Source organism: Myotis daubentonii, chromosome 2 (genome assembly GCF_963259705.1).
Source record: "Myotis daubentonii chromosome 2, mMyoDau2.1, whole genome shotgun sequence".
Classification (NCBI taxonomy): domain Eukaryota; kingdom Metazoa; phylum Chordata; class Mammalia; order Chiroptera; family Vespertilionidae; genus Myotis; species Myotis daubentonii.
The window spans coordinates 190,857,884-190,873,655 of NC_081841.1; the positions used below are offsets into that span (position 1 = coordinate 190,857,884).

At 41.1% G+C, this 15,772-nt stretch overlaps 1 protein-coding gene across 1 annotated transcript in view; it reads right to left on the reverse strand.

Annotated features, from left to right (window-relative positions):
• Nucleotides 1-15,772, reverse strand: part of COL4A1 (collagen type IV alpha 1 chain) — a 140,703-nt gene that overhangs the window by 35,671 nt on the left and 89,260 nt on the right. Inside the window, exons 9-24 of the mRNA XM_059685108.1 lie at nt 15,231-15,314; nt 15,082-15,144; nt 13,731-13,766; nt 13,154-13,195; nt 11,764-11,850; nt 11,249-11,275; nt 11,039-11,089; nt 10,144-10,188; nt 10,006-10,059; nt 7,472-7,513; nt 5,756-5,840; nt 5,360-5,395; nt 4,495-4,659; nt 3,552-3,647; nt 1,244-1,327; nt 358-428 (exon numbers count right to left, since the gene is read on the reverse strand). Coding sequence (XP_059541091.1) covers nt 358-428; nt 1,244-1,327; nt 3,552-3,647; nt 4,495-4,659; nt 5,360-5,395; nt 5,756-5,840; nt 7,472-7,513; nt 10,006-10,059; nt 10,144-10,188; nt 11,039-11,089; nt 11,249-11,275; nt 11,764-11,850; nt 13,154-13,195; nt 13,731-13,766; nt 15,082-15,144; nt 15,231-15,314 — 1,068 coding nt within the window. The remainder of the gene's footprint in view (nt 1-357; nt 429-1,243; nt 1,328-3,551; nt 3,648-4,494; nt 4,660-5,359; nt 5,396-5,755; nt 5,841-7,471; nt 7,514-10,005; nt 10,060-10,143; nt 10,189-11,038; nt 11,090-11,248; nt 11,276-11,763; nt 11,851-13,153; nt 13,196-13,730; nt 13,767-15,081; nt 15,145-15,230; nt 15,315-15,772) is intronic.

The window sequence follows — 15,772 nt, forward strand, 5'->3', positions numbered from 1 at the left end:
AGGACAATTCAACTCAACAGTGTTGCTGCTAAGAGGTAACCCTTGGTGGCATTTGTTTCAAGAACTCCCAGAGCCCCTGCGGGAAAGGGACACACCAGCACTCGGCTGCACCTGGACACAGGTACATGGCAACTGAATTCTGACCAGGTGAGAAGAAGGGCAGTTGAGATGCTGGTTCTGGATTCCAACAGTCCTGCTCATTCTCAGGGGAATGAGTGAAGAGGAACACAGGGAGTAATTCTAGACTGCTGGACCAAGAGATACTTTTACCAGCTCCCAAATACGGCAGACACTGTATTGCAAATGTAAAAATATACACCTTCTAATATGGACATGAACTCAGATAGGCATACTCACAGGCAATCCTTCCAGACCGTCCCTGCCAGGTAGACCTTTCTCACCCTTGGCCCCTGGATGCCCCGGGAAACCTTTCATAAAACACAGAGAAAAAATTACAGCACATTATTGATGAGATACTTTCTAATTACTCAAAAGCTTTTTAAATTTTTTTGAGACTTAAAAGAACAAAAATAAAAGATTCAAAGTACAAAGGTCTTTATACAAAATGAATGATGTTTTAAGAATCCCAAAAAGTAATAATGAGCCAGGCCATGGTGGCTCAGTGGTTGAAGGTCAACCTATGAACCAGGAGGTCATGGTTCGATTCCTGGTCAGGGCACATGCCTGGGTTGTGAGCTCGATCCCCAGTATGGGGCAAGTAGGAGGCAGCCAATCAATGATTCTCTCTCATCATTGATGTTTCTAACTCTCTCTCCCTCTACCTTTCTCTCTGAAATCAATAAAAATATGTATTTTTTTTAAAAGAAGAAAGTAATAATGAAAATGCTCAAGATGAGCTCAGAAAGGGAAAAGTGACCCCAAATGCATAAAGGTAACAGTGAAGTGGGATGGCTCTGAGTCGCCTCACCCCACCCCAGACCACTTCCCATAACAACATTCAGTTAACTTCTTTCGAGATAACGAAATTTGCAGAGATGAGTAAGCCATATGTTGCTATCCTTTTATCAGGACATTTTAATGGCAGTGAATTTATAGGACATTTTGATAATTTTCAACAAAGTGAACACATCCCAGAAGTTGAGCATAACAGTCTCATTATTATGCTTTAGTTCTGACTGCAGAAAATCAGGTCTCTCATGGAGTTAAGATACGTCTCACTGTGAAGGTTCCAGCCCATTGAAGCAAATTCTGACCTGGTCCCTTTCACATTTGGGGGTCTTACCTCTATCTCCTGGGGGCCCCTGTGGCCCGGGGGGTCCACGAAGTCCTGTTGTGTCACAGACAAGGCAACCCTCTCCTTTTTGACCTAAAAAAGGAAACACAGGGTACTTTTATGTAACGTGTGAACAGAAGTCCCTGCAGTGTGGTGACAGAATAAAAGGGCAAAGAAGACCGTCATTTTAATAGTGACACATTCAAATGTGTGCTTTCTCAATTACCTAACCCCTGCTCCGGACGCCTCTGCTAACCTGCTGTGTGTCCCTGTCACTGGCCACACATCACGGGTAACCACTTTCAAAAAATCACTAAAAAGTGATCCAGAACTCAATTTTGCCCATCAGCATGAAGTTTTGACTGCTACAATTTTGTCTCCCACTCTATAACTTCCATTATTTTTTAGTATTTGTTGGCAAACTATACATACCGCTCCTGGACTTAAACCCAGGTAACAAGCTGAAAGATGATCACTGAGAATAAGAAGCCCCCAAAGCAAGAACAAATAACTGACCTGACATTGAGATGGAAAAGTAGAGAGATGGCAGCACACAAAAAAGTGGAAGGGAATGCCTTTCTTTGGAAATTTTAACATCTTATGTCCTGACTTTCAAACTAAGCTCAAAGGCCTTAGGGTATCCTAAACCTTAACATGTCTGGTTTCTAGGCACAAATCAGGTTTAATGCAGAGCAGAGTGCATGTGGAGACGCCCATGTTTGGAAGTCAGAGAGGCTGGTCCGCATCACCCTTGTGCCCTCGCCTGGATGGGTGCCCCCAGCCCCAGGGACGGTGAATGCACACTCCTCTCCAGCAGGCCCCACGGTCAGGGACAGAAAAGGACCAATGCAGGCAGCCTCACGTCCCTGAGCTCTGGGCATGGTGCACTGTTTTGTTCTGAGTTCTTCCCAGGGGCAGAACCGCAGCCCAGCCATGGGACAGACACGAAGTGCAAGTCTGCTAACATCTCAGCTACGTTCTGGGCACCCTGGGTTCCGTGGAAGTGTGCTGTGAGTCCAGGAGTGGGCGGGGAGAGGCACTAGCACCGCAGTCTGGGTGGGCTGACGGTTCTCGAGCAGGAGCATGAAGACATGGAAGAAAGAGGCTTCTCTTAGGATTCCAGAGACGGATAAACAAAATCACAGTACAGAGAACCTTCTGACCATTGGCTCTGTCATAAAATGTAGTAGCCCACCTCAGAAAGGACTCCCTACCTGGTAACTAGAGCGATTCATTGAACGACAAATAACTCTAGATAAGCTAGAATACATTTTATTTTCAGTACAAACTGCACAATTCAACTGGTTCACTTTTCAGCTTTCTATGCCAGGAGACTGAGAGCTGGTTAACATATTTCTTATTCCTTTAAACCAGTTTTATGGTTTTATTTTTACTATTCCTTTCTGTAGCAAGGCTAATTTTGCAAAGATACCTAAGGTGGCCGTAAAGAATCCATCCATCACTGGACACACCAGTGACTGGGGGAATCCCCACCCCAGCTCCAATGACTTCTGAGAGCACTTCCATCTAAGGTTCTGTAACTTGCATGGCTGTCAAAATTCAAAGATTTAGCTGAAACTGTTCTCCATGAAGCATTTGTGTGTTAGACTTTTGAAGAGTAAAAATTCTTAGCAACCTAAAGCCAGAAATGGTACACAATGGGGTCAGTTTGGGGAGCAACCTCTTATTTGTTCTACCCTTGGGTACTGAGAGGCATACACATATTGGAATATCCCTTGTTTATTACACTCTAAGATAGGACGGTCGGTGCGGTGATATCCACTCTGTTTCCAAGATGGTGAAGGGATTATGATGTGTCCTGGGTTGGTGTTATAGCAAAAACTTGGGAAGAATAAAGATAAAATTGAGAGCACTGGGTGGAGACAGCTGGTCCATGAGATTTGCTCACACTGATTATGGCTTAGATGGGTGGTGAGCATCCCAAGTGTGCATTTGTGATTTGGCTTGAAAGATGTGCCTCCTCTGAGAAGGGAACTCTCAAACTTTGAACTGAAAGGCCACAGTAAGACATCATCAGTCTGAGAGGTTCACCGGCCAGTCATGGAGAAGGCAGCAACTCTGACATCAGGGCCCTGACTCTGCACTGTCTCCCAGGTGAGAGCTGCCTCTCAAAATCCAACAACAGGAAAATCCCAGCAGAGTTGTAGGGAAGCACATCCTAGAATGGACTTTGCGGGGAGTTCAAATAAAGGCAGACTACATCCACGTCCACCCAAGCCAGTGAGTTTGCAGACATACTAGTATATTATAGGCCCTAGCACAATCATCATTTAAAAAAAAAAAAGTAATCTCTTACCTTTCTCTCCAACTTCACCCAACAATCCTGGTTGCCCTGGAATTCCAGGAGGACCCGGATCACCGACTGGTCCAGGCTGGCATTCCACTTGTCCATCTGAAATGGATTTTTAAAGTTATAGGATCATCCCTACCTAACTGAAGCTAGGTATTTCCACACTCTGTAATTCAATCTCTCCTGAAGAACCAAACTGTCTGGGGGCTACTTGTTAAGTATTAGAAATCCAGCTTTAGTTTGCTCACAAACAGGACCAGCACACATAGCATCCATCCATCTCCTCAGCATCGCACACCATCACTTCTGAAACGTCTATTTCACAATTCTAAAACATATCTCGTTAGCCCTGTATATACTTTATTTCATTGTTATCTTGCCAAGAACACACCATCATCCTTATTATACAGATTAAGAAATGGGGGCTCAAAAAAGTTAGGTGGTTTCCCCATCATCATACATCTGTGACATCACAGGGAAGACTTGGGCCACTTTACTTCTGACTTTTCCTAAGCAAACTTTCAGCAAAGCAATAATTATTTAGAGCTGCAGACTGTCCGTGGAGAAATGTCTCGAACTGATAGTTCCTATTCAATTCTGAGCATCATTTATGTGACTCTAGATAAGCTAGAATACATTTTATTTTAGTACAAACGGCACAACTCAACTGGCTCACTTTTCAGCTTTAGACGCCAGGAGACTCAGAGCTAGTTAACGTATTTCTTATTCCTTTAATCCAGTTTTATGGTTTTATTTTTACCATTCCTTTCTGTAGCAAGGCTAATTTTGCAGACACCTCAGTGGGCCGCCAAGAATTCATCCATCACTGGACACACCAGCCTTCTGTACTGCATGTGAACTCCGGAGCCCCTCAAAGACCTGGGCCAGCCCTGCCCTGCAGTCTGCCCTCAAAGGGACGCCACGTGAAACGGTCCCAGAGGGCGCTTACCTATGTAGGCTGGCGGCCCAGGAGGGCCGGGGCGCCCAGGAGGGCCCGGGAGCCCATCTCTTCCGCTTGGTCCTGGCAAAGGCACCCCTGGACGTCCTTGGTCACCTTTTTCTCCTCTTTCGCCGGGGAAGCCGGGAGCACCGACCTGCCCAGGCAGCGGGATGCCTGGAACCAGAACAAAACCTCACCTAAATAATCACAAGTTGAACGTCAACCGCACAAACTAATTTTCTTAACTGTTGAAGGAAAAATGACCAGTGACCATCACTAAAAGGGGAACTGCTGAAACAAGTAAAACTGAGTCAAACTGGCAGGCTTCTCACCATGTAAACGCTGACAGTCAAATGCTTCCTACACATTAACTTGAAGGAAAAGATCAGAGTCAGGCAGAGTAGGTGTGACTCAACAAGAGACAGGAACAGTCCCACCGGTTAAATACGTTTCTAGCTACATGCTAACCCAGCCGTGGGCAAACTACGGCCCGCGGGCCGGATCCGGCCCGTTTGAAATGAATAAAACTAAAAAAAAAAAAAAAAAAAAGACTGTACCCTTTTATGTAATGATGTTTACTTTGAATTTATATTAGTTCACACAAAAACTCCATCCATGCTTTTGTTCCGGCCCTCCGGTCCAGTTTAAGAACACATTGTGGCCCTCGAGTCAAAAAGTTTGCCCACCCCTGTAACCTGTCCCTTACAAAATGAACGCCTTTCCCATGAACACATCTTGTTTTCATAACTAGAGAATGGTGCTACAGAACTGTTCAACATTTTATGCGAATATCTAATGTACATGATACAACGTTCAGAATGTCACCACTGAGAAGATGGACAGTATTCTTTAAAAATCAGTCCAAGGTGCTCACCTGGGGGGCCTGGCTGGCCTTGTTGTCCTGGGAAACCTAAAAAGAGAAAGAGTTGGACAGGCTGAGACTGGTGCACTGGTGATTGATGGTTTATATCTCTGTGCCCAGGAGTACCCACTGCCAGGGGGAAGAGGGAGCCTGAACGCGTGGAAATGTGGTGCCCCTGAAGCTACAGAGATGCCAGGAGAGGGGCCCCCGGATGGACAGTGTGACAATGAAACATGAGCTCGAGTGAGACTCGGTCACCACGCGGTCCTGCGAGGGACGCAGACGTTTTCAAGGTGCAAACGAGTGCAGGTTGAAAATGGAAGAAAGAGGAAGAGAGGATGAGAGAGACAGGGGGAGGAGGAGAGGAGGTAAGAGCAAGAGAGGGAAAGACAACGGAGAGCAGCTTACCTTTGGGCCCTGGCTCGCCTCTCAACCCCGGAGGCCCTGGGAAGCCCCTCTCGCCTTTTTCTCCCAAGGGTCCTGTGCCGATCACCTGAATTACAGAACACGAGATCACCACGGGGCCTGGCAGGGACTGGTGCTATAGATGAAGAAGCTAATGCTTGTCCGGTCATTGCATGAAATGTGAAAGAGAAGCCGTCATGGGGCAGGGGGAGCCAAAACATACAAAATAAATATTCCATAATGTCCTCCTGCAGAGAATCCACCAGGCAGGAGCTTTACCAACGAGGTAACGTTAGAAAAATATTAATTCCAAGGTTTAGGTTTGGAATTTCTACATGTCCGTACAAGCCATAACGTGAGTAGTCTCCTTTAAAGAGTGCTAGCAGGACACCCTTACATATCCTCTAACTGTTTGCAACAGAACACTCCAACTTTTTTACTGGAAGAGTTTTCTCCTTTCTTTTTTATTAAATGGTCCAAAGTGGGGACCTCCTTAAGGCCCTAAGGATGGAAGGCAAAAAGAATGCACTTTTGCCTCGTTAAAAAAGGAATGAACTTACCCACTCAATTCTAAATTACTAAAATTCAAAGAAAATGACCAAGTCAAATTACTTCATTATTAGTCTTAAAATATAATTCCTTTGTTGCAATTAAATTACTGGATATTATTAAAATCTGCTGATGAGGTTAAGCTAAAAACAGGTTACTTGAATGCTGCTGCGGGATCACAAATATGGAAAATGGAGTCATACGTATCTATGGAGAATTAAAAGAATTAAGAAAGCTTGAGAAGTTAATCCAATGATCCTATGCCTGGAAATGTAGCTTAAGGAGAAATGACTCACCACCACCACCCATCGCCCCCATACACTCAGTCTCGCACACAATGATTTTTACAACCATTCATCAACACAGTGCAATGGCAGAAAATAAGAGAATGGTAACATTTTCATCATTTTAAAAAAGCTTTGGGGATGCCCAGCTTGTGTGGCTCAGTGGGTGAGCATCAACTGATGAACCAGGAGGTCATGATTAGATTCCTGGTCAGGGCACATGTCCGGGTTGCAGGCTCGATCCCCAGTGCGGGGCATGCAGGTGGCAATTGATCAATGATTCTCTCTCATCATTGATGTTTCTATCTCTCTCTCCCTTTCCCTTCCTCTCTGAAATCAATAAAAGTATATTTTAAAAAAATAAAAAAGCTTTGGGGCAAAGTGGTTTAAATAATTATAGCAAAACACTGACAAAATATTGAAAATGATTACTTGAAGATCACTTGAAAACATGAAGAATGTACTTTTTTAAAAAAAGTTACACATAGTGATTATAAGTATGTATAACTATGCATATGGACAAGGGGTAAAATGTTATTTGCAAAAATGAAAACTGTTTTGCTTAGAGCAGTCAAATTGTGGATGATCTGTCCCTTTTGATAATGTTTTCCTCAATGGGCCATTTAAATCAAAAAAGTTTCAGAGTATGTGGCTACTATTCTTACCCACATGCAGAAATGATCAAAATTTAATAAAAAGTAAGACCCAAACTCCACACCATAAAAAATATAAAATTATTCGTTCAGATTGTACGCAATCCCTTTCCATAAAAATGTCGGTCTGGGAATGCTGCAGAGCCTGTGGCCTAAGCAACTGCTTGGCCTCAAGTCCTTTCCTTTCTTCATTTCAAAGGCTCTCCAGCCCAGCAAACATAACTCTTACTCACAATTCCAGGTGGGCCTGGAGGACCTGCTTCACCTTTGTCTCCCTACAAAAGAAAAATAATAGCTTCAGCATTTTTTAACTAGAAAGAGTAGTGATCTTTCAGAAAGCAATTAAACTTTGCAAGAAATATTTTCCTCTCAATACCTCCCATCCCGATTACTTAAAGTGCTCTGTAATAACTATAACAAAAGCAAATACATTTCATTTTGCTTTGCATAAGGGTGACATATGAGGATAAAAGTTTCTACAAGACACTAATGGGAAGCCAATTAGTCACATGACAAACAAGCTTGCAGTTTTTGTTCTGTTGACTGTACGCTCCCTCAGAGAACTTTACCTGAAGAACTTTACAATCAGCAAAACATAAGATTGTACTTTTTTTTAAAAAAAGTTACATACAGTGATTATAAATATGCATAACTATGCATATGGACCAGAAGTAACATGTTGTTTGCAAAAATGAAAACTGTTTTGCTTAGAGCAGTGAAATTGTGTACTCATTTGTAAGCTGAATTCGTACACAGTGGCTTACAATAAAATGAAAATAAATGAAATAAAACGATATGAAAGATTCTGATTTCTTAGTATATTTTTCTTAAAGAAATCATTTTATTTGAGGTCTTTAGGTGTAAGAGTGTCCAAATTTGCATTGGAAATCGTAATAAAGGATACTTATGGTTTTTTCTTTCCCCTTAAAATCCAACATTATTTAAAAACATTAAGTGGATAAATTCTGGTCACTTTGAGGCTTAATTTAATCCATATTAGATGAAAAAAAAACCCAAAATTAATTTTATATATTGTTCTTATATAAACATCGTAATACTTTTAAAAGTCTTAAGATATGCCATTATTCCATGAATGTACTTTTTTTCCTTTTAAACTAATGAATTAAACTTAGGCATTACATCAAATTGGCTGTTTTGGTTTTTCATAAATATGAGAAGAATTTTAGAAGTATTTGTGAAACTTAAAAAATATCTTGGCTAATATATTCCAAACATATTTACCTTTTAAATTCTACAAGATTGTACTTTCTCAAAAAATTAAAGCCTTTGTATAGAATTTCTCCCTTTGTCCCTGGCTTTGATAAGCAAACCTTGAGGTCCTTTCCCTAGTTTATCATTCATTGTTAGAGATAAACATTTCCAAATTACAGCTGACCCTTGACCAATGCAGGGGTTAAGGGCAATGATCCCCACACACAGTCAAAAACCCATGTATAACTTTTGACTCCCCGAAAACTTACCTACTAATAGCCTACTGTTGAACCTTACCAATGACATGAACAGGGGATTATCACATATTTTGTATGTTATATGTGCTATATGTTTTATTCTTACAATAAAGTAAGCTAGAGAAAAGAAAGTGTTATTAAGAAAATCATAAGGAAGAGAAAATACATTTACAGTTCTGTATGTACTTATAGTTCTGTATGTACTTATTGGGGGGGGAAATCTACTTGTAAGTACATGCATGCATTTCAAATCCATATTGTTAAAGTGTCAACTATATTTCTATTTTAGTAGAAATGTGTATTACCTAGTCTCGTGATTAAAAGAAAACAATAAAGCAATGAGTTTTTTCTGTCTATCAGAATAACAAATATTTTTTAAAGTTTGATAACCAGCAGTTGCCAAATGAAAGGGCCCCAAACTGAGAGAGGTGCCTTTCTGGGGGCAATTTGGGGGCACATGGCAAAAGCTTCCAAAAGAGTCTACACGTTGACCCCAAACATTATTTTTAGGAATTTATAACAGGGAAATGATCAGACCAGTGAACAAAAATAAGTTGTAATCATAAAAATGTGGAAGGGGCCTAAATACCAAGTAAAAGGCATGGACAATAAAAGAATAAATGTATAGCCCTAGCTGGTTTGGCTCAGCGGATAGAGCATTGGCCTGAGGACTCAAGGGTCCCAGGTTCAATTCCAGTCAAGGGCATGTACCTGGATTGTGGGCACATCCCCAGTAGGGGGCGTGCAAGAGGCAGCTGAATCGATGTTTCTCTCTCATAGATGTTTCTAACTCGCTATCCCTCTCCCTCTCCCTTCCTCTCTGTAAAAAAAATCAATAAAATATATTTTAAAAAAAAGAATAAATGTATAACTACATTTATGGACATAGAAATATATCCACTTCATAGTATTATGCAACAAAGCAGGATGTATGATGCAATATCACTTTTTCAAAGCACATGTACATATGTGTACATAGTACAATTACTAACTCTGACCATCTCTGAGTGGGTAATAGAAAGATCCCATAAGCTATTTTTCTTCACAATATCTTTTTGCATTTTCTGGGAGTGGTTTACAATGAGGAAAAATTAATCTACTACAAAAAAAACTTAACATCTCATTTTTTAAAAAATTTATGCATACAAATAAAACCAATACGCTAAGTTGTGTTTTTGCTCACATGGAGCATAAATAACTGTAATTCTTTGTGAGTCCATAGGCCACTATTCTAGTCAAAATTTCTGAACTGACCTACAAAATGAAGGTTAAAAACTCAAAACAGTGCCCCTATTTACCTTAAAGCCTGGTTGTCCTGGTTGTCCTGGGAACCCTGGGGAGCCGGGAAACCCCTAAAGGAGACAGGAGAGGCAACAACAATCGTCAGCTAGTGAAGGCCAACAGCTTCCTTTTAAAAATCACAGAGAAATACTTACCGGACTCCCCTTTTCCCCCTTTTCACCATCTTTTCCAGGCTTTCCCTGTACAATACAAATTTAAATATTAGTATTTCATCAACAATCACAGCAAATATGCTGTAACAACAAGGCTCTGATTCAAATGCAAGTTCCTACGTCATCTCCCATAGGAAGCCTCTGTGTAAGCTGATGCCACTACAACAAGGAATAGAGTGTACGCTGAATAACTGTGAAAAAGTTACAACAGGAGAGGACTCTTCCATTTAAAAAAAAAAGGAGCCTGATTAGTTCCAAATCTTCTAAGGTACCCTTACATTTGGCAGCATAGCTACCACCAGAGAAGGTTCCCTATTGGCAAGTGAGCATTTGGTAGCTGCTATGCAGAGCATTGATTTTAGTGGAGGTTTTCCAGCATTATTTCTGGGGAGAAACTGAAAACGCTCAGGCTACTGGAAACGGGGAGGGTGTCCTTTCACCAGGACTCTGGGGGTTGAGAAGCATCTGAGCATCTCCACTCCAGGATGTGCACCTCGGATCTGGGTGGAGGTCCGAGCTGGCCTGGGAAGGTGGCAGCAAAGGGCACCAAGGGCTCTGAGCAAGTGGGCAGTTGGCGATCAGTGGGGAACCAATAGGTGGGCAGCTCTTCAGAGAGGCCCCCACCCAATGCCAGACTGTCTTGGGGTGTGAATAACAAAGGGCCTCAACCTTCTGGGACTTCTTTTCAAGTGATGACAGCTCTCCCTCCGTATTTCTACTCCCAGGGGCTTCAGAAAAGCCCTTCAGGAGAGGAAAGGGAGAAACCAGAAAACCCCTCCCAGTCTCTTCCATTCTTCTGTGTGCCTGAACCTGTGATTCTAGGAATGTAAGGAAAACGATTTACAATAGGAATAAAAAGACTCTTAAAAGAACTTACTCGGGGTCCTGGTTTTCCAGGTTCACCTTTCTCTCCATACCCTGGCACTCCCTTGGGGGGGAAAAAAGAGAGAGTTAGATTTATTCACACATTTAGGTAAAATATTAAATTAAGTAAATATTACACTTAAAGTGAAATAAGCTTGTAACTTAATTCCAATATGTTAGTTTCCCACAAAATAACAATGATCAACAAGAATTTAGTACTTACCGGAGATCCAGGGTCACCTTTAATACCCTAAAAGAATTTTAAAGAGAGAGAGGTCAATCAGTACTATCTAATGGCTATATCATTTTTATATGCGACATTGAACACGTGAAAGGAAAAAAGAAACCTTTTCCTGATATAATAACAAAGAAATTTACATTGGTCTCCAGCATTCACGTCCTCACCTTGACTGGATTATAGATTTTAAAAGGGCAATTAATTATGCTTGATCCACAGCTGGTGTCCCTTCTGCTGATCCAGCTCATCCTCCACTGGGGTGGACTGAGAAAGCCCTCACTTGAGTGAGTCAGCCTCAAACCAGGCTTTCTCCTACCCAGGACCAGCTGCCTCTGCTTTCAGATGCCCATCTTCTACATGATGAATAGTCTATAAATCTGTTCTCCAGGTCAGGGGTGAACACAGCTGAAGAAACCCAATTTTGACACAGTTTCTCTTAATCCCCTGGAATTTATGCAAAATTAGCAAGACGACATTCGGTGGACAAAGTCAATTCATACCTTCTCTCCTTTAGTGATAAGTTCTCCTTTTTCTTCCCTTTGAGCCTCTCCTGGCATTCCTGGAGGGCCAGTGACCCCCTGATCGCCCTGTTGATGCAAACATTGGGAACTAGTTAGGCAAAAAATAATTATATATTGAAAAAAAATGCAGAGGGGGCCTAAAATAAAACATCTATCTTAAAAGTGTTCTTACACTATTTTCTCATCTATCCTTGCCTTAGCAGAAAATGAAGTTTCAGTAGGAAGAGGGCACGATTAGTATCTAAAGCCAGGAGGAGACTTTCATCTCTCAGGGGTCACGAAAGCCACTGTCTTGAGTAATAGCAATGGAACCTGATCATCTATAGGACACATGTATGAACGCATGTATGTACAGACCATGCATACATATACAAACAGCATATATGTGTGTATATATACACATACTAGAACACAGGTATACAAGCATATACATTCTAGTATATACTGTCCAATTGCATTTTGATGTCCTGAAAAAGACACAAAATGCCTAATAGAGCCTGGGAAGAAAGGAGGTATCTTTAGATAAGCCAACAATACAAGAACCATCAAGAATTATCTTCCTCAGCCATCCTAACTGCTGGGTACAACTGGAAGTACAGTGAGTCCCCAAATGAGTGAGTTCTAAAAAATTCAACTGTATAAATTTCAGGATTACTTTGTTGTATGTGGAGATTATGAAAAAAGTGGGCCAAAATTTGGGGTAGAAAGCAGAGGCCACCTGTCCAGGACACATCTGCCCATGCCTCAGTTGACTTGGGGCCCCCTGGTGGCCGTTGTCTACAATGTCTTGACCATCCACAGAAAGAACCTTGGCCTGGCAGGCGCTGCCGTAATTCCAATAACCCCCTCTTGGTTAGTGCCCATTTCATTGGTGTGATTCAGGGGAACTGAGGGAGAGATCACCAGAGAATCAGAAACCCACTGATGTTCTTCCTTCTTCCCAAGAGGGGGTTGCCTGCTCCGGTCCATGCCTCCCTGCCTCCATGGCTCATTTCCTTCCCATTTTGGTATGATGACCTTTGCTTTTGCAGGGCTCAGTATAGTTACACTATTAACAGTCAAGTCCTAAATTGGAGTCGTTTATAATAAAGTATAGGTCTGGTCTTATCACTGCTTGAGAACATTTTGATTGAATTGCATATGTTCAATCAAGGGATTAATGGCTTCATTATATTCTCTGCGGATGAGATCACACATTGAGTTCAGTGACATTTAGCTGTGCATTTTAAGGAAGACACTAACAAACTCAAGAATGTGCAGAGAAAAGTAACTATGGGATAAGAGCCCAAGAGTAGGTCCAGAGGCAGAAACTCTATGCTTGGCACTGTAATTTTAAACATGAAAACTCCCCAAAGCAATATGTACTCACTTTTTCACCTTTTGGTCCTTGAAAACTTAAGCCCATTTGACCCTGTTGATTGAAAATTAGGCTTCCATTATTAGAGTTGTCTACTTTGCTCAAAAGTGTCTAGCAAATATCATATATAATGCAGTACGATAGTAGATTTAAGGCAATAGCTTTATCCCACAACCACCCTAAGATTTTCAATGAAGTTGTGATAATATTGTATTTAATGTCTATAAAAAGTTTCTAAAAGTATTATTGAAAAATAAATCTATAAAAGCCTTTTTTCTTAACTTTAGGTTTTTAAACTCTGGCTTTATAAGACTAAAGGAAAAAAATCAATGATTCCAAAATAATGACTAAGGGGTTGGTAGATGGAAAAAAGATCAATGGATGAAGAGATCAATCAAATAACCAATTGATAGGTTAGATAGATGGATGAATAGATGGATAGGTAGCTAGACAGATGTTAACTATAGAGATAGGTAAAGAAGTTAGAATTTTCCAAAAATTTTTAACAGAGACTTAAAGAATGAGCTATGACAATTTCATGACAGTCATATACTAATGCCAAAGAAAAACAAATAACACAAATCTTTACCTTTTCACCTGGAGGGCCAGGAGGGCCAGGGGGACCCTAAAAGATAAAGCATTTTAATTAAATACAGTTTACAACCCTGGTGGACTTTAAATGCTTCTTTGTACAGAAATTATGTTACGATCCTACGGTTAAAATAATTTATTTGTTAATTTTTCCCTGTGCTCTAGAAATGTAAAACTTTGAAAGTAACCAGAAACTAGTCTTGTATGATTATTAACAGGAATGTAAATACTTAAGAAATCTTTGCACTGTCCTGTGGAATCCATTGATCTAAGAACATGCCAGCTTACAGACAATGGATGAAATCACCAGCCAAACTCTCTATGATTCTACACTTTCCAGTTTGGAAATGATGTTTGTCTAATTTGGATATAATTTTTTATCTTAAAGAAAGCTGAATGATTTCTTCCAGCAAGTAGACTATAATGAAGTAAAAAAAAAAAATTGGACTTCAAAAATTTCAGAATGCTTTCAAAATTTCAGAATGCTTTCTATAACCATTTAAAAAGGAAAAACTGGTGATTCTTTATGTACATAAAGAATGCCATCAAAAAAAAAAGAAAGAATGCCATCAGCACAATAAGTCTAGTAACCATATGTTACTAGTCATTCTTTACTTATAAATATTTCATACACTTACAAGAACATATAAGACGTTTCATGTGCAGGAATGAGTATAAGAAGAGTTGTTGAATTTTATCCACCCTCAAAAAAGAGTAAATTTAAAAGATAAGCCTCAGGACTCTCAGGCAGGCTAGTGTGAGGATAACAAAATAAGTGCATTATTCATTCCTGGTAAACATAAGTCTTGTTAATATTAACTCTCTCATGATCCCAAATATGTATATGTGAGCAGATGACATCCCCTTTCTATTGAGAATTATCAGCTGTGAGGGAGGCCAATGACAGTGATGAGCCTTCTGGGATGTTATCTCTGGGTGCTCAGTTGGCACAGTCTTTGAAATACTGTGTGGCTTCTAGCCACCACCTGGTCTGTGTCCATAGCCCCCAACAGAGCAGACCCACAAGTCCATCTCTAGGGCTGAATCTCCTTGTCCACCTTGAACTCAGCCTCTTCAGGCCACGGATCACTGGCATCACTCACATAATGAAGGTGTTGTCCATTTGGGGGCTGTCTTGGCATGCATTGCTATTATTACCCTGTTCCCACAGCTCTGGGAATGTGTGGATCATAAATGCAGCCAAATATTTTCATAAGATTTTCATCCACCCAACCCAAATCAAGGGAGATCGCCACTGTGTAAAGTTTTTGTTAAATTGTATTTGTTTCACACCTCAAGATAGTTGTTCTTTGAATGACTGCCTCAGGGAAACAACCCCCCAAACTTACTGGTGGTCCGGCATATCCTGGAGGGCCTACGGGACCTTGCATCCCTGGGAATCCTGGTGAACCCTACAATGTATTGAGAAAGAAAAGAATCAAAATGCAAACCAGGAGGAGACTCAGCATGGGATTATAGTGACTCAGCAAATGCTTACTGGTATTCCTGGGGGTCCGGGAAATCCTCTTTCACCTTTTAGCAGCATCCCGGGCACGTGGCCAAGTATTTCACCAGGATCCCCCTATGTGATGAAAAAACAAGACAAAGTCTCGAATACTGGTATTTGTGTAAAGAAACTTAAAACCTATCAAATATTAGGCATGCATTACTGGTATGGAACTGGCCCATGTCTGGGGTTTAGACTCTCTCTAAGCTTGAAATATATAGATTGGCTGTCTCCCCATTCATGCTACTCTCTTAATAACCAGTGTTCAGTGCTGCACAGTCAACTCAGCTGCAACCAGGACTGACTGTCTACAGCAAAGTGAAAGGATCAAGGACACTTCCATGGGACTGTCCCACACAGACACGCGAAATACTAGACCAGGACCCAGTCTCTGGTCAAGAGACTGTGTGACCACAGGCCAGTCTGACAAAACAAGAACTGGATTTCAAGGAAAGTATTTCAGGATGAGCACTTCTATCAAAGCAGAGCATTTTTATGATGGTAAATGTCATGTGTTCAGTTAGGCCACAATA